Source organism: Podarcis liolepis (genome assembly GCF_965112155.1).
Source record: "Podarcis liolepis genome assembly, chromosome: 1".
NCBI classification, from domain to species: Eukaryota; Metazoa; Chordata; class Lepidosauria; order Squamata; family Lacertidae; genus Podarcis; species Podarcis liolepis.
This window is the reverse complement of record NC_139554.1, coordinates 9,242,813-9,269,563: the sequence shown is the minus strand read 5'-3', so window position 1 is coordinate 9,269,563 and position 26,751 is coordinate 9,242,813. Positions and strand designations below refer to the sequence as shown.

Below are 26,751 nucleotides of genomic sequence, written 5' to 3'. Positions count from 1 at the left end.
TCCAGAGAAGCGGACACGGAGCAATAGATCCAAACTACAAGAAAGAAGATTCCACCTAAACATTAGGAAGAACTTCCTGACAGTAAGAGCTGTTCGACAGTGGAATTTGCTGCCAAGGAGTGTGGTGGAGTCTCCTTCTTTGGAGGTCTTTAAGCAGAGGCTTGACAACCATATGTCAGGAGTGCTCTGATGGTGTTTCCTGCTTGGCAGGGGGTTGGACTCGATGGCCCTTGTGGTCTCTTCCAACTCTATGATTCTATGATTCTATGACCTCTGCTTCAAAACCTCCAAGGGAGGAGAGTCCACAAACTCCCAAGGGAGACCGTTCCGCTCTCAAACAGCTCTTACTGCCAGATGTGTTTCCTGGTGTTTACTCAGAATCTCTTTTCTTCCAACTTGAAGCCATTGGTTGGACTACGACTCCCATAGCCCCAACCAGCATGGGAAATGGTATGGGATGGTGCGAACCGTAGTCCAACAGCATCTGTCGGGCCACAGGTCCCCCAGCCTTGCATTTCAGCCTGGAAAGGCTCCTGATTTCCATTTCAGCTTGGATCCTCGGGTAGCAGCTGTGGCTAGGAGGGCTTTTGCTCGGCTTAAGCTAGTACGACAGCTGCAAGGAGAAGACTGATTTGGCCCCTGCCACTCATGCCTTACTTGTTTATTTATTGGCCAGTCTTCAATCATGGCTCTCAGCGTTGCTTCCAATAAAACCACAAAAAGTACAATAAAGAAGAAAACCCAACACAGCATATAAATCGCAGCAGGCAGATAAAAGCCAGAAGAACATCACAACAGACACAGTCCTAGCCACATCCAAGCTGAATTCGTGGAGGTTCCTTTGAAGAGGTGGTGCAAAACATGGCAGTAAAGAAGCAGCGCATGCTATGACCTCCACTTTTAAAGGAGTTACATAGGCTTAGAATAGTTTCTGAACCAAAATTCAAATGGTTGATCTACCACACCACCTTCAAAGCCCTAAACCAGCCTTCTCAAACGTGCTATCTTCAAGATACTTTGGGAGTCCCTGCCTGGGGCTGATAGGAATTGTAGTCCAAAACTGGAAGAGAATGAGTCTGGAGAGCAGTTTAGGACCTGGATACTTGAAGGACCTTCTCTGAAATGAACCCGCTGATCACCATGTTCTTTGGGTGAGGTCCTGCTCTATGTTTCGCCACTGATGGAAGACTAGCTGGTCTGCAACGGCTGTGTCATTCGAACTCTGGGAGAGTGGCTGTGCCACTCTCTGTTCAGTCCCTCCTTTGACGCTATTTTGATTCAAGATGGAAACAGTATTCTTCCAACCGGCTTTTGACTACTGTAACTAGCTCTACACGGGGCTGCCCTTGAAACTGTCCCACAAACTCCAGCGGGGGCAGAATGCTGCAGAGATGCTCCTCACAGGGTCCCTGCCATGGGACCATATTCACCCAGTGCTATACCGGTTGCACTGGCTCCCAGTGGAGTATAGGGTCAGGTTCAAGGTGCTGGTCTTGACCTTTAAAGCCCATAGCAGCTTAGGGCCCTTGTATTTACGAGACCGCCTCTCCTGGTATGCCCTGCAGAGGACCTTAAGGTCCATTAATAACCATAGTTTAGAGGTCCCAGGCCCTAAGGAAGTCAGACTATCCTCCACCAGGGCCAGGGCCTTTTCAGTGATGGCTCCGACCTGCTGGAATGCTCTGTCCCATGAGACTAGGGCCCTGCAGGATTTAACCTCCTTCCGTCGGGCCTGTAAGACAGAGCTATTCCGCCTGGCCTTTAATCTGAATTCAGCCTGATCTTTTATTTCCCTTCTCTTCCCTTCCCCTCCCTTTTTATGAAGATTACCCGCTCTGAGACCCCACAGCTAAGTCTCCCCTGGCCTCCTTGCTGGCCCAAATAGGACCAATTCAGCCAGCTAGCCCTGGGGATTACCTAATGCTTATTTCCCCTAAATTGATTTCTGAATTTTGAATTTTATTGTTATTCATGTTTTGATATTGTATTTTATTCTGCTTTTACAATTAAATGTTTTAAATTTGTTGTTAGCCGCCCTGAGGCCGGTTTTTGAACCGGGAAGGGCGGGGTATAAATAAAACACTATTATTATTATTATTATTATTATTATTATTATTATTATCATCATCATCATCATCATTATTAATTGTTGGCCTAAAGTCACTTCCCATTTGATACTGATGCTTCTCTGCTCAGTTGTTTTTGCTTTATTTCATTAAGCATGTCAGATGCCTATCACAATAGCTCAGTGATATAGATAGATTCTGGAGCTCATGAGACAAATTAGGCCCAGCAGGGCCCCCAGTTTGGCCCACAAGGCCATTTCCCCCAAACCACACCCACGTGCCCCACACCTGACATTGTATGAGCTGTCAGGGGTGGGGCAGGTAAAGACACAGCTACAAAGGAACAACTGAGTGCCTTGAAGCATGTTCCTGATTGTTCCTTGTCAGCGCTGATCAGTGCTTACAGCAAGCAGCACAAGGAAATACTTCCTTTAGCTGTGCAACTTGAAATCAACCCGTGTGGGCAAAGGAGCATTTCATATGACATCACTGTGATGTCACGTGTTTGACAAAGTGGCCTGTGGGCTTGGAGGACACCAGGATCCTATCTGATATCTGGATCCAGTTCTCCACCCCTGCCGTATCCTCTTGGCAGTTTACAATACAGTGGTGCCCCGCAAGACGAATGCCTCGCAAGACGGAAAACTCGCTAGACGAAAGAGTTTTCCGTTTTGGAGGTGCTTCGCAAAACGAATTTCCTATGGTCTTGCGAGTTCCTGCTGGGGGTTTTTCCTCCCCCCCCTTTTTCTAAGCCTCTAAGCCGCTTATCAGCTGATCCGATCAGCAGATAAGCCGCTAAAAGCCGCTAATAGCGCTAATCCGCTAATCCTTCAATGGGCTTGCTTCGCAAGACGAAAAAACTGCTAGACGAAGAGAATCACAGAACGGATTCTTTTTGTCTTGCAAGGCACCACTGTAAAATATTAACAGTTTGTTGTTGTTCTATCTCTCCGTTTTTCATTGTTGTTACTGGGCTACAGTAGTTTTAATCTCATTTCGCTAAGAAGGTGCTTCAGAAGGTAAAAAGCAGAGTGTAATTAAATGGCAGTGCAAGGGTGGAAGCCCCAGCATGGCTGAGATCCTACTTTGTAAAATGTTAGGCATATTGATCCACTCTAAGATGGAAGAGTCAACAGAACCACCCAACACAAACTTTGGATTCCAAAAGAGCGCCAGATGGCTACTCAAGAGTGGAGCGGGGAACGGACGGGAATATTTATCTAAATACATAAAAAGGATAAGCTTACGTTAGTAGCATAGGAAAATCTCAGCTGCCAACAGAGCAGTCTTGGGAACCTCATTCAGCACTTAGCACTGGGAAAACTCAGCCCTCATTGGCAAAACATTAACTTGTGTTTCCATCTCGTCTGGAGCAAATTAGTGTAATTGGCAGTGCCAGAGAGAGAGAGCGGTGCCACTTGGGAGTCGCATGGATCTTGCAATCCTTCTTTTTATCCCGCAATAGAAAATATTCTGCTGTATTTCATAAAACCATAGGCAACGTGTTAAAATTATTTTGTTCTTCTTTCCAAGTAAGACACAAACAAGAAAGTGACAGAAGGCTTCCGTCATCAACACCGCTACCCTGTTCATAAAATGTGGTAAGCAAATGTTTTGGCTACACAAATTTATTTGACTAAAAGAAGACTATTCACACACAAGAGGGAGGTTTTCAGAAGAGTGTGTGCATGTGCCTATAAACAATTTTTTGGGGGGTGGGATTAAGAGGGCAAAAAACATTCAATCGGGACTAAGCACACTCAACGGGCACTAAATGATGGCTGTCAAGGGGGAGGGTGGACGGAACAGGAGGGCAGGAAGTGGAATAGAGTATTCTGGAATAGGGTGTGGTTACCTGCTTGGAACCCTGAACAAGCAACGTTTTATTGGAGGTCTTACTTGTACCCATTTAATACTAAACTTTTCCCTTTCTCGCCTTTGCCCTGCCATCTTTTTATGGACTACTTTTAAAATGAGGCTGCATTTTAAATTGCATTTTAACCTGTATTTTAAATTGGGGTTTTTCCCCCTATTATGTTTTTACTGTAATTTTACTGGTGTTAGCCGCCCTGAGCCCGGCTCTGGCTGGGGAGGGTGGGGTATAAAGAAAGTTTTGTATTATTATTATTATTATCATCATCATCTTGTCCACGCACAAGATCTGCAAGTTTCTACATTCTCTAGCTTCAGGAAATCCCTTCCATAGCAACTATTCTGCCAAGAAACCTGTGCGCATCTGGCACAACAGTGCCTCTACACACAGGGAGAGACACACCTGTGTGCATCTGCCACCTGCCCACCCACAGATTCTGGGGCACGTTGAAGGGAACACAGGTGCGCTGGGCCTCATTGTCACCTTGCATGAACCGAGTGAACCCATGGGGTGCATCTGGTAGTCCCCCATGGCTGTGCAACACAGGGGTGAACAGCTTGGCTGGGGTAGGAGTCCTGAGCAGCCAGGAAAGTCTGTTCAACGCTACTGACTCTCTCATTGAGGAATCCTTGGCACGTCTCCATGGAACCCCAGGATTCCTTTGGAACCTTGGCTTGAAAACCACTGCATTAGAACATCAAGACTGGCGCCATTTCACTTTGCTGTTTGTTCTTTCCCCCCTTTTTAAACAAATATCACTGTTAGTCATCAGCTACAGCAAAAACTTCACATTCCTAAAATAATATTGCAACTTGATTACTACAATTTATTGCTTACTAGCCAGTTTCCCAAAGCGATGTGCAGACCTCAGCTTCTTCAAGTCTCAGGAGCAAAGGACTCCCTTCCCCCCACCCTCTGGGTCCCCCCCCTTCCCACCCACCCCTTTTTGCTGCCAGTGCAGCGTATTACTTTTGTCCTGTAGCTTTCGGAAAAAATTACTTCTGGTAGCATTTTCTATTGATTTTTGGAGACATTGTTTATTACTTTCAGGGCATTTCATGAGATGGGTCTTTCAAAAATATATTTCTGCCTGTCCAATATCCTTTCACAGCGGACTTGCTGCAGCCTTATCAGCAAAATCACTGTACCTTTCGCTGAATAGCCAGGTGGGGAGGAACAGAACTCTTAGGGCCTTAGCTACGGGGCCATGGGTGATGGAGCCAGTGTTGTAGTGTAGTGGTTAGAGTCCTGGACTGGGACCTGGGAGACCAGGGTTCAAATCCGTAGTCACCCATTCATTCATTCATTTTCTATGCTGGCCTTCATCTGTAATATCTCAAGACAGTTCGCAACACAAAAATACAGTCATACCTCATGTTACGTCCGCTTCATGTTACGTTCCTTCAGGATACGTCCCGCGGCGACCCGAAAGTACCGGAAAGGGTTACTTCCAGGTTTCGCCGCGCGCGCATGCGCAGAAGCGCAAAATGACATCACGCACATGCGCATAAGTGGCAAATCGCAACCTGCGGGTTGCGCTCTTTTCATGTTGCAAACGGGCCTCCAGAATGGATCCCGTTCACAATCAGAGGTACCACTGTACAAGATAAAAACTCAAAATGCACAATAAAAACGAGAACAACACACATACACACACACTCAAATCAATAAACCCACCCCCTTGATGACCTTGGGCCAGTCACAGTTTCTCAGCCTGACCTACCTCATAGGGTTGTTTCAAGGATAAAATTGGCAAGCGGGGGTGGGGCAGGGACAAGAGAAGAGAGGACCATGTACACTCCTTTGAGCTCTTGGGAAAAAGAGCAGGATATAAATAGAATGAACGAAGCTCTGGAGCAAGAACAGCCAATATGACGCTTTCTGAGTGTTCGAAATTAGATGGACACCAGGCACATCTTGCACCTGGCTATCGGCCACTTGCGACCAAGTGCAGGTGCCAGGAGGGCGCTTGACATCTCCACCACCTGGAGGTTCATGCTAGGGATCCTTGGATCTTAACTGTTTTCACACACTTCTGTTTGTTATATTTTATTTGCACAGTCAGAATGAATTTCAGGAACCAAAATGCTTTTTCTGTGCAGCCTGAGCAGGAGCAGTGAACAACATTATAGTGAATTGTTGTCGCTTGTCTTCACTTACCACACCCCACTGCCCTACTCACCATTGTGAAGACTATCCCTACATTATGAATGGTCTGTCACCATTCAGAAAAAGAGGTCAGAGTAGGCCAATCAATATATATGGACTGTCCCTGGATCAAGTGACTTTTCTTCTTTAAGTTCTCAAAGCTCTTCACCTTCTTCTCTCCTTTCTTTGGGGATCACTCATAGCTGAGTAAGATTGTCTTCCATGAACAAGGTCTTAACAGTGAGTCCTTAAGTGACTGTGGAGGCCAATTCTGGATCCACACGTCCTTCCACAGTGGGGACATCAGTTTCTGGGCGGGAGTTGATCACGGTGTGGATTCGCCACACCTGTTTTCCTCTTAGCGCATTTCTCCCTTTCGTCCTGAGTTCAAGCATCTTCAAAGCCCATGACACCTTTGGTAAAGGCTGTTCTCCAACTGGAGCACTCACAGGCCAGTGTTTCCCAGTTGTCTGTGTTTACACTACTTTTTTAAGATTTGCCTTGAGAGAGCCTTTAAACCTCTTTTATTGACCACCAGCATTATGTTTTCCATATTTAAGTTCGGAGTAGAGTAGTTGCTTTGGAAGACGATAAAATAGGCATCCGAACAACATGACCAGTCCAACAAAGTTGATGTTGAAGAATCATTGCTTCAACACTGGTGATCTTTGCTTCTTCCAGTACACTAGCATTAGTTCACCTGTCTACCCAAGTGATGTGTACAAATTTTGGAGACACTGTTGATGGAATCTTTCAAGGAGTTGGAGACGGTGTTTATAAATGATCCATGTTTCACAAGAATCCAGTAAGGTTGGTAGTACTACAAATTTGTAAACAAGGATTTTGTTTTCCCTGTGAATGTCCCGGTTCTCAAACACCCTGCACTTCAATCGAGAGAAGCTAGCTCAAGGTCGTCATCTGAACTAACCAGATGTTTAATGAAAATCAATCACCAACAGTCCATCATTTAAAACACAAGACTTTAGAGCTGTCTTGCCCCAAAATGGCAACCAGGCATTCCATTTTGGTGACTGTAACCTTGGATTAAAGAGCCACTTGGCACCCAGTTTATATAGCTGAGTTTCTAACACTGCGCCTTCCAGGTGGCACTGGATGCCAACTCCAACTAACCCCGCCAACAGGGCAAATCATCAGAAATGATGAAAGCTGCAGTCCAGCGACATGTGGGGTGTCTCACGTTGCCTCCCCGTCTCCTCACCTAGGGTCTTGAGGTCCTGATGCAGATACCCACAACAGCTAGCAAAATCATCAGGGTGTGCCTTTTGGCTCATAGTCTCTTACCCATGTTAGTTACCGTAAGACGCACTCCATAAGACACACTTTTTTCCTCCTATAAAGTAAAGGGAAATGTGAGTGCGTCTTATGGAGTGAATGGCGCTGCGCAGAGAGGTAGAGCTGCGCAGCGCCCCTTCAGCGAGGCGCCTGTCCTGAGAAGCCGGAGGAGGAACAGAAGGGACTCCTTCTGTTCCTTCTCCAGCTTCGCTTGAAGGGGCGCTGCACAGTTCTCCCTCTCTGCGCAGCGCAGAGAGGAAGAACTGTGCAGCGTCCCTTCAGCGACGTGCCTGTCCTGGCTTCTGCCTTAGCCACACGCAGCCTCTTCGGGCAGGGGGAGCCTTCATCCCGCTGCCCGAGAGAGGGTGCGTGCAGCTATCCTATAAGCCAGGACAGCAAGAGGGATCACTACGCTTGCTGTCCTGGCTTCTGCCCTTAGCCCCGCGCAGCCTCTTCCGGGCAGGGGGAGCCTTCATCCCGCTGCCCTGAAGAGGCTTGGTGCGGTCATCCCAGAAGCCAGAACAGCCACACGGTATCCCAGAAGCCAGATCCCTCTTGCTATTCTGGCTTCTGGGATTCCAAATATTTTTTTTCTTGTTTTCCTCCCCCCCCCCCCCAAAAAAAAACTAGGTGCATCTTATCGTCTGGTGCGTCCTATAGAACGAAAAATACGGTATTTGCTACATGTACTGCTTTTGGGCAAGAGCAAGGACATTTAACAAACAGCGAATGTCACATGATGACTTCAGGCCGTGTGCCAGCAAGCATGACACAGGGAGGCTGTTTCATGTTTGGCTGCTGAAAGCCGGTTCTCAAAACTCTAGTGGAAAACACGAAATGCCAAGAGCTGAGAGATTCCTGATGCAGAATGAGAGGCCCATTCCTTACCACCACACATTGCAACTCGTCATTCGAAATCCCAGGGCTTTGGAGGCCCAAGCAGCTGTTCTGCTAACAGGTGGCGTTTGCAAGCTCAGGCTGCGCCAGGGCTGGGAAAGCTAATTAACATTTGCCTCTAATAACCTGATACACCAGATAGTGAGAAGATGTGAAACCCAAAATGTAAAGGGCTCCTCAAATAAAACAGTTGGGGCAGACCCTCAAGAAACCAAAGCAAACCCTACACAATGACATCATAGGTTAATTCCTTCACCAATTTAGTGATTATTTACAATACTTATCTGTTACCTTTATATCCCGCCTTTCCTACCCAAAGAAGCAAAGAGTGAGGAACAGATCTCCTGAACTGCTTTGTTGCATATGAAAGGATCCACATTTAGTCTCAGCTCATCACCTTGAAGGACAAAGGCTACTGGGACCAGAGGATGGATGAGGCCAGGCCCTGGATTAAGGTAAAGGATTGCTATTCTGCCCCCCCCCCCCCAGTTTCTGCTATAAACTGGTCGTGAAACTGTTGTCCACAGACTCTGAAGACCTTGACGAACAGCACTGTCAATGAGACATCTGCTGGTGTCAGGGCTGGCACACATTTGAGAACGGCCTTCTGCCACCTCCTCTCCAAGCACCAGGGCCATAAGGAAGCCTGCTCTCCCACCCGCCGCAACCAATACTTATAATGTGGGGGCCCAAAAGTATCCTGGGGCAAAATGAGAATGACGGAAAGCAGCATCGCCCTCAACCCACCCAATTTCCTGTAAGGTAATGGCTGTGCATTTTTGAACCTGGTTTGCTGAATATGATGAACCACGGATACATTCTGTGTTTAGGATAGCATTTTATTCCCTTGCTAATTATGCTGATTCTATACTTCAGGTCCAGTATACCTGAAGGAGCGTCTCCACCCCCATCGTTCAGCCCAGACACTGAGGTCCAGCGCTGAGGGCCTTCTGGCGGTTCCCTCGCTACGAAAACCCAAATTACAGGGAACCAGACAGAGGGCCTTCTCTGTAGTGGCACCCACAAGATGTCAAAGAGAACAACAACTACCAGACTTTTAGAAGACATCTGAAGGCAGCCCTGTTTAGGGAAGCTTTTAATGTTTAACAGACCACTGTATTTTAATATTTTGTTGGAAGCTGCCCAGAGTGGCTGGGGAAACCCAGCCAGATGGGCGGGGTATAAATAATATTTTTTTATAATTTTATTATTATTATTATTATTATTATTATTAGTCTAGCACTTCCACTGCCTCACCTGCAGATGTAAAGGAGAAATAGAGCTGAGTGTGCCCTGGGTGCTGGTATTAGGAGAGGGGGACAAAAATCTGCAAAAGGGCCTTTCATTTGTGAAGCCATGGGAAAGACCTTTCATGCAGTTGGAACTATCTCACAGATTGCACGGGGAGGCGAGCCAGTACTCCCAATCCAGGCTCAAATGGAGCTTGGACAATGGATGCTCTTCTGATGGATGGAACACACCACTGAGCTTTGGACCAGAGAGCCAGATCTAACCCCTCTCATGGCAAAGGGCCAGCCCTGTTATTTTTCCTGGCCTCCTACGGCTGGACAAATCAAGGCGCCCCCCCCATTTTTGGAGGGGTTTTGCTCTTTAATGCTGTGCAACTGAAAATGAACAGCTACCTCTCCTTAGCTGCCAACGGCAACCTTGAAAACATGAATGCGATCCAGCCGAATTCTCAGCTGATCTATAAAAGACCAGAAAAGCAGAAAGAGAGCAAGAGAGAAACAAAACCAAAAAAAAAAATTATATTCGGCCACCCAAACAAAACATTGATTTGGGCAGGAAGTCTAGTATTTCATTAAGGTCTGTTTTGCTTTCACTCCCCCCCCCACCTCCCTTTATTTGGGGGATAAGGTGGCAAGTTTCCTGCCTGAATACCATTTCACTGACAGTGACGTTGGTTAAAATAAATAAATAAGGAAAAACTTACCCAAATTTCCCCAACACTTCAATATCTGGAACTGGCGGTCCGTAGGTTTCCACATGCAATGGCTGATATTCATAGAGCACTTCCTCGATCTTTGGAACAGGTCCCAACGAAATATGCTGACCCTGTTGGGAAGTTACACCAGGATGTAGAAGACTGTTACATTTTAGGGCTTTGGTACAACGAAGGTAATGTTGACCCTTAGAACAACGCTGGACTGAAAACATCACATCCAGCACATGCTAGCTATTATATGATCCATTTCCTGCTTCTAACTTGGCATTCTTCCCTAGGATTTCAACAGTATGGGAATAATGGTTTGGTAAGGATAATTCTTCTGGAAGGGGAGGGGCGGAAAATAAGATTTACTAATGTCAGATTTACTGTAACTGAGTGCAGCTGCTTCCCAATGTCAATGGTGAACTAATTAGGTAAAAACTTATCATTAGCAATATCAAGCAAACATCGTGCAGCAAGGCTGTTGCAATTTGTAATCAATTATTTCCTGAGAGCCCTAATTAAGAAGGGGAAGCTACTTTTAATTAATCTCTGCAGGGCTTTTTAAGCTACCATGCATAATGGTTTTCAGGATGGGCTTTTACAATGGAGTAACAATTAATTCGTTCGGCAAATTCCCATTTGTTTCATAACTGAAAAGGAGGAACACAGAGACATAATAGGTTAACTTCAGATGGCACATTTGCAAGCTAACTGCCTTTAAGAAACAATAAGGACTCATTTAAAATTCCCATATCGTCTGTACCATAAACTATGGTTAATCTTAACCATGGTTAGTTGAAACATGCCTGCTTCATAAACTATGGTTTGAAGTTGGCTTGTTTAAACGAACTGTAGTCAAGATTAACCACAGGTTGTCTTGGTTCAAATAACACGGCACGCTGCAGGAAATTTAGGACACTAGGAATAGCTTCCAATCTTTGCATCACAGCTATGCTAGAACAGGAGGGAGAGGAGAGCATGCAAGCCCAGGATTCACTGCAGCTCATTCCTGAAACGCTAACCTATGTTTTTAGCATCATGTCCAGAGAATTCACACCTCACTTGGCATTTGCCAGCCACGCAATCTTGTCCAATATATCACAATGGCTTCTTGTACTGGGTCAGCTTTTAAGATGACCTTTGGTGGTTCCCACATCTCCTTAAGGAGACCAACCTCATACTTTGAGAGGCACTGGATCTGTAACATCAGAGGCTGTGGAGTTGACGGGGACCAGAGGAAGGTGAAGGCTGGTGATGGAATGGTACTACTGCATACGAGTTCACTGTCATTCGAATTTCTCGCCACCAGAGGCCAACTCCTTTGGCAGAAGAGCAGATTATATTGCTCTGATTCCTCCTGCTCACTGAAAGAACTCTAGAATTTACAACAGGGATTGCCCATTCAGACAGCGGCACATGTCCCCTTCGTTAAAACTGGCTGGCTGGGCAGCGGGGAGAGGGAACCCACCAGTAATCAACAATGCTAAATGCTAGTATACTCTAAGGGGCTCATTGACAGCAGCCACGAAATTAAAAGATGCCTGCTTCTTGGGAGAAAAGCAACGACAAACCTTGACAGCATCTAAAAAAGCAGAGACATCACCTTGCCAACAAAGGTCCGTATAGTTAAAGCTATGGTTTTCCCAGTAGTGATGTAAGGAAGTGAGAGCTGGACCATAAAAAAGGCTGATCGCCGAAGAATTGATGCTTTTGAATTCTGGTGCTGGAGGAGACTCTTGAGAGTCCCATGGACTGCAAGAAGATCAAACCTATCCATTCTTAAGGAAATCAGCCCTGAGTGCTCACTGGAAGGACAGATCCTGAAGCTGAGACTCCAATACTTTGGCCACCTCATGAGAAGAGAAGTGTGATGGCCTGGGAATCCGATTCAGAGGCTGAACCGGAGGAATCCCAGCCTGCACAGGAGTCCCCGCCTCCAGGGCCGGCTGAGCTGGGGCAGGGCCTTGATTCTGAAGCGCCTGCACCTGTGCCGGATCCTCAGGAGCAGGCACCAGGTGAATCCACTCTGGCTACGGAGGTGGTTGAGGACTCAGTGCCTACAGGTGAGTCTCCCCCTGGGTCCAGTAACCCTTCAGCCTCTCCTGAACTGCAGAGGCTCAGGGCAGAGAGGCGAAGGGAACTGGTTTCTCCCAGGAGGAGTGCTCGCCTTAAGGCCAGGAGAGGCAGGTCTCCTGGGGGCCGGGACCGCCCCTGGCCTCAGAGAAGATAAAGGCCAGTCAGCCCGGTCCCAGGTTGCGGGAGCAACGTCGTTGAAGAGCTGTTTCGGCCAGCATCCAGTCCTGTTTCCCCAGAGTTCCTGTCCTTGCCCAGCTTCTCGCTGTGGACCCCGCTTCGCCCGTGGAGGACTGTCTGCCAACCCTCAACTCAGGTCCTGGACCTCGCCCCACGGTAACCTCCCCCCTGAACCAGCACAAGAAGACTCCCTGGAAAAGTCCCTGGTGTTGGGAAAGATGGAGGGCACAAGGAGAAGGGGACGACAGAGGATGAGATGGTTGGACAGTGTTCTCGAAGCTACAAACATGAGTTTGACCAAACTGCGGGAGGCAGTGGAAGACAGGAGTGCCTGGCGTGCTCTGGTCCATGGGGTCACGAAGAGTCGGACATGACTAAACAACAACAGTATACTCTAAGTATGTTGGCTTTCCCTGAACTTGAAGGTTGGTGGGTCTTCATGAAAGCACAGTTTCAATATTGCATCCCTGACTCTGTGAGTTGACAGGAAGCTAGGACAGAGGCAGGAGAAAGGAGAAATAGGAATAGAGGCGGGAGAAAGGAGGAATTTAACTTTAGCACGGGCAGGTTTGGCCTGTCCATCAAGACAGCAGGATGTCTCTGCAGGCCTCAAATCTGCCTTTGCTTTGCTTTAGCCTATCAGGCCTAGCATTTGATTCTGTGGTCACAGGTAAGCATTTCTCATTCCCTCTGGATGCTGTAATGTTTGCACACGGGAAACTGACAGACTCCAAATGGTACATGGAAAAAATTCTAAGAACATAGACAACAAGGATAAAGGGTTGTTGTTGGGGATTTGCAGGGGGGTGTTTCATGTCTTATCATGGTCTGCTTCATTTACTGTACACTGTCCATTCTTTGCAACTCTGGGAACTGCGAAACCATCCAAAGGTTTATTACGAGACTGCTTGCATAGGACTTATATTTTCCACACGGCGTGTAAACGAAGATTCAAACTTAACATGGGAGGATAATGGCAGCAAGGATATGATCTGGCCTGACACTTGGGAGGACGAGGTGTGGAATGGTGGCGCAACTGGTCAGCGCGTCTGGCTGTTAACCAAAGGGTTGGCGGTTCGAGCCCAACCTGAGATGGCTGTGGGAAGGATTCCTGCTTTTCATGGGGTTAGACTACATGATCCTTGGGTATCTTCCCAACTCTACAGTTCTATGAATCTTAGATAGCACATGTATACCAGCCCCGAATCAGTTTACCTCCCAGAGGCTTTGCAAGTCTCACTGGTAGTTCTAGAGCAGCAACCGTGGGGGCTTTGAGGCAGCTGAGATGCATTCAGGGCAACAGAAAACACACCAGCCAACAGTTACGCTTTACAAATGTACACTTAGGGACCTCCCGGGTGATTCAGATTTTCAGCATTCATCTTGATTTGCAAAGTTTACATGCCCATTAGGTCTTTTACCAAGACTCCTTTCTGACTTGTTTACAGAGCAGTTAAAGGACAGTGGGCATTCATTCTGCATCCATCCCAGTTTGCTTGCGGGGTGTTACACATCTTTCCATTAGTCATTTGGGTGTGGGTGGTGCTGTGGGTTAAACCACAGAGCCTAGGACTTGCCAATCAGAAGGTCGGTGGTTCGAATCCCCACGACAGGGTGAGCTCCCGTTGCTGGGTCCCTGCTCCTGCCAACCTAGCAGTTCAAAAGCACGTCAAAGTGCAAGTAGATAAATAGGTACCGCTCCGGCGAGAAGGTAAACGGTGTTTCCGTGCGCTGCTCTGGTTCGCCAGAAGCAGCTTAGTCATGCTGGCCACATGACCCGGAAGCAGTATGCCAGCGAGATGAGCGTCGCAACCCCAGAGTCGGTCACGACTGGGCCTAATGGTCAGGGGTCCCTTTACCTTTACACGCCACACTTTTCAACGCATTTCCTAGGGGAGGCTGAAGAATCAGCTTGCTACGCAAAACCCCAACCCAAATTTCCATTCTATCCCATCCCTTCCACCCCAAGTCATATTCCTGAACATCCACCGCTCTCCCCCAAACCCCACATTCTGCTCAAGCTGCTTACAATAACACCCAGGAAGAGGAGAGTAAAACCGATAGATGAGGAAGACCCCGTTCAGTATTATTTTAACCTCTAACCCTCCCCATCTTCTGCAGCCTGTGAAAACAAACAAGTGTCAAGCCGAAATGTGCAATGCCATCCCTGCCCTTTTAATTCCCAGGCAAAGAGGGATTCTGGCCTCGCAGCATAACTCAGGCTCCTGTCCCTCACAATTCATTCAAGTTTGTTTCTGTTGTTCTGCTTTTTAAGTACAAGCATGTGCCAGATGGAAAAAGCATTGGCTACTTCACAATTTCACAGATCTGACGCCTGCTGTATTTATCCTTCCATTGTTACCCTGGCAATGGTAATTACCCACAGACAGACAAACAGACGCACAAACAAACATACACATGGGACCTCTCCAAAACCCAAAGACAGCATAAAAATCAGAGGAGAGAGAATAGATGAAACACTTTTCCCCCCCAGAAAAGTCACAGGAGTTTCATGTATGGAGGGAACCTCAAATCACCAAGTTTCCTGATACACATTTTATAGTTTGTTTTAATGAAGGTCAGGAGTTGAGGGATTTTGAAATATAAGTTATAGATGAAAACCCTCCTCCCTCCTGTTTTAATTCTATCTAGCTAGCTAGCTAGCTATTTAGTATATTCATCTGAAGATCACAGGGAGGTTCACAGCATAAAAATGCAAAATAAAATACATTTTAAGCTGTATTTTAAGCCGTATTTTAATTGCTTTTTTCTTTTTTTCTATTACATTTTATTGTTGTTTATATTCGGTGTTAGCCGCCCTGAGCCCGGCCCTGGCCGGGGAGGGTGGGGTATAAATAAAAAATTATTATTATTAAAATAATAATAGAAACAAGAACAAAACAAATCAACACCCCCCCCCATAACAGATATATACAGCTAAAAGACTGCATTCATTTGTCACAAAATAGTTTTAATAGCATCTGCTAATGGACTAGCTGTGAGAGTAGGAACGTAAGAAGCTGTCAGGCCATTGGTTCATTGAACTCAAAGTAGCCTACTCTGACTGGCAGCAGCTGTCCAGGGTTCGAGAAAAGAGACTCACTCAGCCCTCCATGGGAAATGAACTTCTGCAAGCAAGGAAGATGTTCTACCACAGAGCTATGTCCCTTCACCCAAATGAAATGCAGGGATGCAGAGCAAATGCCGCCCCCTGAGGCCTCTGTATCTGGACCTCAGAATTTCCTGGGGGCTCTGACTCCTCCCCAGGGCACACCCCACAGCAGTCCAGCCCCATGCCCGCTTCAAGTGGTTTAGCGTTGCTGGAATGTGCCCTTTGCACCGTGAGATTGCCCCTCGTTTGCCTGGACAGACAGATGTAGACCTCTGGCACTTCTGTAGCTGGAATGCAGCCTTCTGTACAAAGGTCAAACTCTCACCCCTTGCCCCACCCACCTTTTGCCTCTGGCCCCACTCACCAGTGGCACATGGGCCCTGCAAGGGCATGCGGACGTCAGGATGGAAAAAATATCCCCCCACCATTCGGCATTAATATCTAAATCCAAATTCTCTAGGCAGGTGGTTCATCTCCTTTATAGCTGCTAGGCTCACACAATGGGTGTAAAAACCCATTGCATGTAACAGGATGAACAGATGATCTGGAAAACAACTCTGAGCTAGAAATATGGATTATTATTATTATTATTATTATTATTATTATTATTATTATTATTATTATTATTATTTGGACCCCACCCATCTGACTGGTTGCCCCAGCCACTCTGGGCGGCTTCCAATAAATATAAAAGCATAATAAAATACCAAACATTAAAAATCTCCTAACACAAGGCTGCATTCAGATGTCTTCAGAAAGTCATGTAATTGTTTATCTCTTTGACATCTCATGGGAGGGTGTTCCACAGGGCAGGCGCCACTACCGAGAAGGCCCTCTGCCTGGTTCCCTGTAACCTCACTTCTCGCAATGGGGGAACCGCCAGAAGGCCCTCGGAGCTGGACCTCAGTATCAGGGCTGAACGATGGAGGTGGAGACGCTCCTTCAGGTATACTGAACCGAGGCCATTTAGGGTTTTAAAGGTCAGCACCAACACTTTGAATTGTGCTAAAAATGTACTGGAAGCCAGTGCAGATCCTAGAATCATAGAATCATAGAATCATAGAGTTGGAAGAGACCACAAGGGCCATCAAGTCCAACCCCCTGCCAAGCAGGAAACACCATCAGAGCACTCCTGACATCCTTTACAACCATTGTCAGTATTTGGAAAGCTATATCCTTCATCTCTACATGGATCAATATTCTTTCTTTCTTAATATTTTTCCACTCACGTGCATGATGCGCTAGAAGGAATGAACTGTCAGGTCCCTGCCCCAAAGAGACTACAGTTAGATGCTGACACAAGGCTGGCATTGTAGGAAGGGGAGGGAAATGGAGACAAGGCTAATCCGGCAAGAATATGCCATTATTTCAGCTGCACGTACTTAGGCTTAGTTACAATAATGTATGTGGTGTTACCAAAGGCTTCATATTTATTATAAAACTTTATATATGCCAATTTATGGGGTATCAAATACCATCTGGATAATGTTTTAAAGGTGTCAACGTACTAAATATTGCTAGAAAATATGCAGAGGGTTGGGAATTTTCACAGGAGGTATATCCCAATGTTGGCTGAGAACAGCAGTCCACAGCAAAAACAAAGCCAAAAGCGGTGTTGTCAGGGATTGCTAACCCAAAGTGTTAGCAATCGTTCTTCATTCAATAGCAATTAAGTTTCAGGAAGCTCAGAAACTGAATATCATGTGCCTCTACACACACACCCTTAAATCAGTTTGCACGATGGCATTAGAGGAATCCTTCCGATGGATAAATAATAATCTCAGCTAAAGATCACATCTAACCTCAGAAAATTATTCAGCGCTATAGCACTAATTTTTCCTAGTAACCTTTTTAATGTACACTTTTAAAGCAATTTCTCCTAATATAGTGCATGCTATTTTCAGCCATATATTCGTTCTATGCCAATGTCCCCAATTTTTGTAAATATTGCTTGGTTGGAGTACCGCATCGTGAAATTTGGATGAGTGGGAATTTCAAAGGGTGCGTGTGTTTTGGTCCTCATTTAGTTTTGTAGCATGCAAATTTGACAGATACAGCTTTAAATTGGAATTAAATTTAATGTTTCCCCTGTCTTTACTCAGACTTTGTTGGACTCCGACTCCCATCAGTCGACACAGCCAATGGTAGTGGGTGTTAAGGAGATGAGTAATTATATAACATTTAATAAACATTTGAAGGCAGCCCTGTATAGGGAAGCTTTTTAAGATTTAACATTTAATTATATTTTTACATATTCTGGAAGAGTGGCTGGAACAACCCATTCAGATGGGCATAGTACAAATAATAATTTATAATTATAATTAGTCCAACAAAATCAGGAGAGCCACATGTCTCCTAAAGTTTTTGATTTTCTCCCCAGTCTTTCCCCACTTTGTTTGGTTGATTTGGGGATATTTTTTGTTCTTGTTGGTGTGAGGCAGGACGTTACTTTTGAAAAGTAAAAACCCTTCCAAAATTCTCTAAAGAGCGAAGAGCTGTGTTGCTGCTGTTTTAACCGAGCCACGCTGGCTTCCTTTCAAAACGATGCCATTTCTGCAGCGTCTCCGAAGAAAGCAAATGTCTGTTTAATAATATATGGCAATATCCGTCTGCTTGGCTGCGGAGCAAGTTTCGGGATTACACGGCAAGGAGCTATCGAGCATCTTTCCGCCCATTCACATCAATACATCGAAACTTCCTGGACTGCAGTGCCAGATGTGGACAGGGACAGGAGGGGGAAGAGGGAATTTGTGGATGTTTCTTGGAACCAGCCACTCATTTAGCTTTCAGCAAAAATTCCAGAAGGAGTTCCAGAAGGAGCCATTGAATTCTCCTTTGAATCCCATCTGCCAGGCACAAAGGTCTAAGATGAGAAGAAACCACACAATTCCTCCCATTACATATCAGACAAGGGCCGTCGCTATTGTCTCTCGGGCGCCTTGTGAAGCCCTTCCTTTTCCAACAAGGCTTTTAAGTGGAGATTCTTATCCCAGTCTGTCTCTGGTTGGATTTGAAACTGTTTTTGTTATGTGTTTTTCTTATGGGTGTTTTTTATGCCCTATTTACTGTTAAATTGCTTTGGGGTGTTTTGTGGGAAGTAGGGCTGAGCGATATATCGATATATTGTCCAAAACCGGTTTGAAGTTCACATCGTGATAATGGTTTCATAATATCTGAGCTGGAAATGTATTGTGAATCACAATGTGTGTAAGAGCTGGGTGATATCTGGTTTTCAACATTGCAATAACTCGCCAGCTAAACACTGCAATGTTACCAGCAGCTAAACCTCACATTATCACCAATATTGCAATCTACCACAATACAGTGGTGCCTCGCAAGACGAAAAGAATCCGTTCTGTGATTCTCTTTGTCTAGTGGTTTTTTGTCTTGCGAAGCAAGCCCATTGACGGATTAGCGGATTAGCGCTATTAGTGGCTTTTAGCAGCTTTTAGCAGCTTTTAGCGGCTTATCTGCTGATCGGATCAGCTGATAAGCGGCTTAGCGGCTTAGAAAAGGGGGGGGGGAGGAAAAAAACCCAGCAGGAACTCGCAAGACATTGTCGTCTTGCGAAGCAAGCCCATAGGAAATTTGTTTTGCGAAGCACCTCCAAAACGGAAAACTCTTTCGTCTAGCGAGTTTTCCGTCTTGCGAGGCATTCGTCTTGCAGGGCACCACTGTATCTGAAATACAGATGGAACTATACAGAGGCGAACAGGACAATGTCCTGACAACTGCTACTACTTAGGGGACAGATAAATGACAATATTATCCAATATAAAACAGATAAATGACAATATTATCCATTATCACGCACCCAGTTCCATCAGCAGGCAAGCCTGGCAGGCAAGTGACAGGTGATGGCAGTTAGTGGCATCCTAAGGATTGGTTGAGAGCTGGGTAAATTGGGGCTTCTTCAAAGCCTCATCTAAATTCATAGCTGTTTCCTTAAGCTTTGTGTAATACATTTTTAACCTAGTGGGTTTGTTTTTTTTAAAACTCTCTGTCATGAGAAAGAAAAGGATGATTAAGAATCAAAATGACAGGCATTTGCTAGTCAAAAGAGAAGCCATAGAGGGAAGTTCTCTTTTCTTTGACGATGTCCTATGTGGCATTTCCATAAAGGAAAATCTGCACGAAGCTCTTGGCAGTTGATGCAAATGGCCTTGCTGTGTTTCAAGGTACCTCTTCTGAGAAATAAACCCAATAACATCAATCAGTATCCGCCTTTCCATCTGAAGAGACGGGGGGAAAACACCCACTTCATAAAATGAAGCCTCTCGCTTTAACAAACCGTATACTGAATCTGCAGGCAGTTGGTACTGAAGCTTAATTAACTGTGCAAGTTAAACTACAAAACATTCGTTTTTCACCAAAAATCTGAAGCACTCAGATAGACTCTCTGGACCAGTAGCACTCAGCAGGTTTCAAACCTTTAGCATCCTCTTAACCTGGGGCCAAGGACACGGGTGGCGCTGTGGGTTAAACCACAGAGCCCAGGACTTGCCGATCAGAAGGTCGGTGGTTCGAATCCCCGTGACGGGGTGAGCTCCCGTTGTTTGGTCCCAGCTCCTGCCAACCTAGCAGTTCGAAAGCACGTCAAAGTGCAAGTAGATAAATAGGTACCGCTCCGGCGGGAAGGTAAACGGCGTTTTCGTGCGCTGCTCTGGTTTGCCAGAAGCAGCTTAGTCATGCTGGCCACATGACCCGGAAGCTGTATGCCAGCTCCCTCGGTGAATAAAGCGAGATGAGCGCCACAACCCCAGAGTCGGTCACGGCTGGACCTAATGTTCGGGGGTCCCTTTACCTTAACCTGGGGCCAGAGGGATGACATTCAGGGATTGGGTCAATGTTCCACAATGCACTTCTGGCCACACCATCAAGGAGACCTCTTAACATCAAGAGACCATGATGGGTCACAGTGCCCCTTGACTTCTATGGTGACTTCCACATCAGACTGGCCCTGATTCATCTCTGCATCACACTGCTCTGCTTCCACCTTGAGAGGAGCAGCATGTGACGGACATTAAAACCAGCAGAGCTTGGCACTAATTTAGCCAATGTGATTTCTTTTCGTATCCCATTTGTTGTAGACGCATGTGCACGGTATGTATATTTTCTCTGCTGGCCTTGGAAAATTCTGTTTGCGTGGAAAGGCAACAGGCAGAGAACACTTATTTGCATTTTTAAAAGCCAAGTAATCCTTCATGACAAGGCTTGTAAAGCACCTCTGTAAATAAATACTTCATCAATTAACACAATGCAAACTGTCTTGCACACTCCTTCTCAAACTACTTCCAAAGGTAATCTCCCTCCAAGAGCACCTGGAAAATAAGACTTTTAAGATATAGCACCCTAGGTATAAATTGCTTTCAATCCTACGGGGTTTGTTTGTGTTTGTTTGTTTTGCATTTCTGGACCCATTTTTCTTTGACACAGAAATTCACCCATGTATGGTACTTTGAACAAACAAGTCACTGTTGCGAGCAAAACCCCGCTGTGTTGGGGCTGGTTGTACATACATACATCTCTTATCATGTTCCCTCTTTCTTGTCATTTCTCTAAACTAAAGGTAAAGGTAAAGAGACCCCTGACCATTAGGTCCAGTTGTGACCGACTCTGGGGTTGCAGAGCTCATCTCGCTTTATTGGCCGAGGGAGCCGGCGTACAGCTTCCGGGTCATGTGGCCAGCATGACTAAGCCGCTTCTGGCAAACCAGAGCAGCGCACGGAAACGCCGTTTACCTTCCCGTCGGAGTGGTACCTATTTATCTACTTGCACTTTGATGTGCTTTCGAACTGCTAGGTTGGCAGGAGCAGGGACCGAGCAACGGGAGCTCACCCCATCGCGAGGATTCGAACCAACCTTCTGATTGGCAAGCCCTAGGCTCTGTGGTTTAACCCACAGCGCCTCCCGTGTCCCACATTTCTCTAAACTAAATAACTGTATAAAAGATAAAGTATCACTACTGGGTTGGAACCAAAACTTAGCCATCTCCAAATGGAGGAGTCCTTCTGTCCACAGAAAGCCTCCCACTGTCAGAGGAAGGGGAAGTGGTTTTCCCCTTTCCAAGTCCCTCCTCTCTGTGTGTGTGTGTGTGTGTGCGCGCGCGCGCGCGCATACAGTCAGAGGGAGTCCTCCAATTCCGCAGAGCAGATTTTCAGAGGATGCAAGGAGCTACTGGCAAAAGTTGCCTCCCCTCTCTCACCAGCAGAGTCCCCTGAGCAAAACTCCACACTTTAGGTATGCTCCTTCCCCAGGGAGTAAAAATTCCAGATCCAAGCCATGATCAGCTATTAATTAATTTAAGCAAAGTTCGGGGGTGGGAGCGGGATAAGATCTTCTGAGTTTTACAAGTTGAAGGGTTTTGTGGCTTAATTGGATTATTTTTAACAAAACACACACACAATGCCTCGAAGTGGCTTGCACGCCAATGGCAAGTTATAAATAACATAAATGACTGCTCAATCAGTTAGCAAGCAGTTAGGTTACTATCTATGCATGGAATTTCCAAAGGTTTACGAGTAATCTTAAATTGATACAGCACTACGAGCAGTTGCATTAAAACTTCACAACCACTGGACTTCGCTTCGCAGCAAGTGATTGATAAATCTCTGCGTATGAAATTTTGCAGCTGAAATACAGGAGAGTTATTCGTGGACTTCTAAAAGTTTGCTTGGGGTTTGTTGCAAAGGCTGCCTGTCACTGCTCCATGAACGTATTTAGCTCCCATCGATTCTGCCTCAGGAATTAACACATTTTAACTACACTTATAAAAGGGAAGGGCACAGCATCTGCTTTGAATGCAAAAGGCACAATTCCTGGTATCTTCAGGAGGGGCTGGGGGAGACTCAGTTTGTAATCCCAGTTTGTAATCCCAGTTTGTAATCCCAGTTTGTATTCCCAGAGAGCTCCTGCCAGCATAGACAATACTGAGCTGGGTGGACCATTGGTATGACTCAGTAAGGTGGCGTCCTATATTCTTAAAATAAATATTAACTCAGCCTCTAGTGGGACTTCTTCTTCTTCTGGGGTTGCTGGATGAGCAGTTTGGGAATGTTGTTTTGTGCATTGCTTAGATTTCTGGCTTTTCATTCATCTCTTTGCATATTAACAAGATAATATGCAAGATATGTCGCTTTGAGACCTCTTTTTTTATATAGATCAACTTAAGAAAAGATATAATTAATTTAAAATAAAAATTAAGTGTCTGAAGGAGCAGACTTCAGGAAGCCAAGATGTGGGACAGGGGAGGGAGTGCTTGACAAACCTGACCAAACCCTCCTTTTGGAATACCCAGAAGTTTAGCAAAAGGCTCTGTGGCCATCACATTACAATGGTGCCCCGCAAGACGAATGCCTCGCAAGACGGAAAACTCACTAGACGAAAGAGTTTTCCGTTTTGGAGGTGCTTCGCAAAACAAATCTCCTATGGGCTTGCTTCGCAAGACGACAACGTCTTGCGAGTTCCTGCGGGGGTTTTTTCCTCCCCCCCTTTTTCTAAGCCGCTAAGCCGCTTATCAGCTGATCTGATCAGCAGATAAGCCGCTAATAGCGCTAATAGCGCTAATCCGCTAATCTGTCAATGGGCTTGCTTCGCAAGACGAAAAAACCGCTAGACGAAGAGAATCACAGAACGGATTCTTTTCGTCTTGCGAGGCACCACTGTATCTTTTGAACCAGAGGCACACTGCCCTGGGCCCTTGCACTCACATCCGATGCAGGGAACTGGAGTGGCAGCTTCCACACCCAAACCCAGCCTGCTTTTTCTCTTCCGCAGCAAATCACAAAATCAGGCTAGGAGCCACCTATTTAAATATTTTCCAAACAGCACATGTAAACATTACTGCTTAGTCTGGCAAAGGGCAACAAAGATAAATCAACACGGAGGTTTACAACTTTTTTTTTTTGTAGGATTTTTCAGCCTGCCTTACATCCCAGATCAGGCCCTCGAGGCAGCCAAAACATATATAATAACGAAAACATTGAAGTCCCGTAAAAATAAAGTTATATTTTAAAAAACAGAACAGCAGACGTAAAACAAACAATCTTAAAAGGTGAAGACATAAAAACGGTAAAGGGTTTAAAAAGCAATGGGGGGGGGGAATCATGCTAAAAGTCCTTCAACGGTGGTGGGTACCCTTTTCTCTGCAGAGGGCAACATTCCCTTGAGCAGCAATCTGCTTGGAGCTGCTCGCTGGCAATGGGAGGAGTCAGAATTAATGACTGGGAGAGCCATGAGACAAAAAACGTTGTGGAAAAATCAGCCCAAATTAAGACCACCCTGCTTCATTTTTCTTCCCAGCTATCCAGATTAGAATTCCCAATCCTATGCAGAAGTTCACTCCACTGGGTTTGATGGAATTACTCTTAAACAAACAGAGGTTTTTTTATTTATACATCCCTGCATTACTATACATTGCTGTGCGCTGCAGTTCTGTGCTGCTGGGGTATTATTCTGATAGTGGCTGTTTTTGTGGTTTTCACTGTATGTTTCTAATTGCAGTTTTTTCTTCTTCTGCAACTTGCCCTGGGACCGTTTGGTGTGGGGCAGGCTATAGAAATACAAGTAAGTTCAGCTACACACTGACAATTTGCTTTCAGGCTGCTTCCCCGCCCCGGTCCATTAGCCATCAGTAAAAATATATATAAAGAGAGATTATGGGTGGGATTCAACATCACATTGTGATAAATGTTCTGCCTGCACAAGTAACTCAATTTTGCCAGACAGAACAACCCCCACTTTCCTCCTCCATGTGTAGTTCTAAGGGGTTCTTCCAACCCCATCCCCCAAAACCATATCCCTGATTTTCTATCGTTTTAGTTTTAATTGAGATTCTGTACCCCACAGAGATATATTTCTATATGCGTTTGAAGCATAGTGGTGAATAATATAAAATGGCCCTGATCCACCTTCAGCTGCATATATCAACTAGATCAGAGTTTCCCAAACTTGGCCCTCCAGCTGTTTTTGGACTACAACTCCCATCATCTCTAGCAAGCAGGACCAGCGGTCGGGGATGATGGGAATTGCAGTCCTAAAATGGCTGGAGACCAAAGTTTGGGAAACCCTGAACTAGATGCACACTCCAGGTGGGTATGTATATAAAACAAAATATACAGGCAGTTCAGTGAGTATCTGGATGTCCCTTTGCACCTGTATTATCCACACACACACACACACACACACACACACACACACACACACACTTCTCCCTTGCTGGATTGGGGGCAAGTTCTTCTTTTCCATTAGTGGGTCTTATTTTTATACAGCATGTGGAAGTCCAATTATTTTTTTAATCTTCTCATCACCCCGAGCTTACTCCGTAAAACTTTAAAAAGGAAGTTCCCTACGCTAACGAACACACTGCTTTGAAGCAATTAGCACAGATCCGCTTGGAAGACTTAACGCACCTCTGAAGCCTTAAGCCTTTTTGGAAATAGCTGCCCCGGAAGAAGCACCCTCTTTCCACCAGTTGCCGCCACACATGCTGATGCCACTCAGGAGCATCTGCCGGAGCGCATTCCGGAGTTTGCTAAGTAATCTCCCCACCAAACTCGCCCCGCCCCCCCCCCTTGGCAATGTGCAGTTAGAAGCAATCCCCTCTTCTTTTTAAGGAATAGAAAGCACAGCAGTCCGTGAGGGGGGGTGAGGGGGAGCCCAGCTTTTGCTTTCCTTTTTCCATTTCAGAAACGTTGCTGTAATATCAGCCAAAGATAATATATAGTAAACTGCTGAGGAGGGCGGGGGGAGAAATGAATCTCCAGGGTCTATTTTTACAAGAAGATAAGAATCGTGGTGTTGGCCGAGATCGCAGCCTATCTAGCTCAAATTAAGTAATCAAGTCAGCTAAGTGTGAAGAAGTAGTCAACCTATCGCCAAATCAACTTCACTGGGTGACCCTACGCCCTTGTAATATACAGGAAGGGAAGGGACGCACTTTGGAGCGCTCCTAAGGTGGGCAAGGGAAGCCGCTGGACCTTCGGATGATAAGGGAGTCAAAGGTGCGCTAACGGAGGAAAAGGTGACTACAGAGAAGCTGAATGAATTATTTGCATCTGTCTTCACAGGAGAGGGACGCGGGTGGCGCTGTGGGTTAAACCACAGAGCCTAGGACTTGCCGATCAGAAGGTTGGCGGTTCGAATCCCCGCGACGGGGTGAGCTCCCGTTGCTCGGTCCCTGCTCCTGCCAACCTAGCAGTTTGAAAGCACCTCAAAGTGCAAGTAGATAAATAGGTACCGCTCTGGCGGGAAGGTAAACGGCGTTTCCGTGCGCTGCTCTGGTTCGCCAGAAGCAGCTTAGTCATGCTGGCCACATGACCCGGAAGCTGTACGCCGGCTCCCTAAGCCAATAAAGCGAGATGAGCACCGCAACCCCAGAGTCGGCCACGACTGGACCTAATGGTCAGGGGTCACTTTACCTTTACCTCACAGGAGAAGATGGAGGGGCAGATCCCTGCACTTGAACTTTTTTTTCCCCAGAAGGGAGTCTAAGGTGATTCTGGAAATTACAGAATGTTTCACCTTAATGTCTCTTCCAGGAACAGTGGTGGGAAAGGATTGTTAAGGAAACCAAGCATATTGAACAGCAAATCTTGCTGAAGCACAACCAGTGCAGCATCTTTAAGAACGTCAACAAGCAGGTATAGATATAGATATAGATATAGATATAGATATAGATATAGATATAGATATAGATATAGATATAGATATAGATATAGATACTGCAAATATAGACTTCCAAAAAGCTTTTGATAAGTTTAAAGTGATGCACACTGGGGCAAAAAAAACTAATTTCACATACCGGTATCTGCACTAATGGGCTCTGAACTGGCAGGGACTGACCAGGAACAAGACTGCCGGGTCTCAGTGGATAGCTTGATGAAGATGTTGACCCAGTGGCAGCTGTGAGAAAGGCAAATTCCAGGACAGGGAAGACCAGGATAGGGAAGAGTGCTTAGTTCTGGTCATTTCATCTCAAAACAAGGAAAGGGTTGAGAAAGAGTAAGAGGAGGTAAGAGAGAGGTGAGTAAGATTATGCATGGCGTAGAGAAATTGGGTAGAGAAAAATTTATTCCCCTCTTTCATCAAACTAGAACTTGAAGTCATTCAATGAAGCTGAACACTGGAAGATTCATAACAGAGAAAATAAAATACTTCC

The 26,751-nt window shown here is 45.8% G+C and overlaps 1 protein-coding gene across 1 annotated transcript in view; it reads right to left on the bottom strand.

The window, feature by feature from the left end:
* Window positions 1–26,751, bottom strand: part of MNAT1 (MNAT1 component of CDK activating kinase) — a 128,344-nt gene that overhangs the window by 27,825 nt on the left and 73,768 nt on the right. The window contains exon 7 of the mRNA XM_083519939.1: window positions 10,232–10,353. Within this exon, the coding sequence (XP_083376065.1) occupies window positions 10,232–10,353 (122 nt within the window). The remainder of the gene's footprint in view (window positions 1–10,231; window positions 10,354–26,751) is intronic.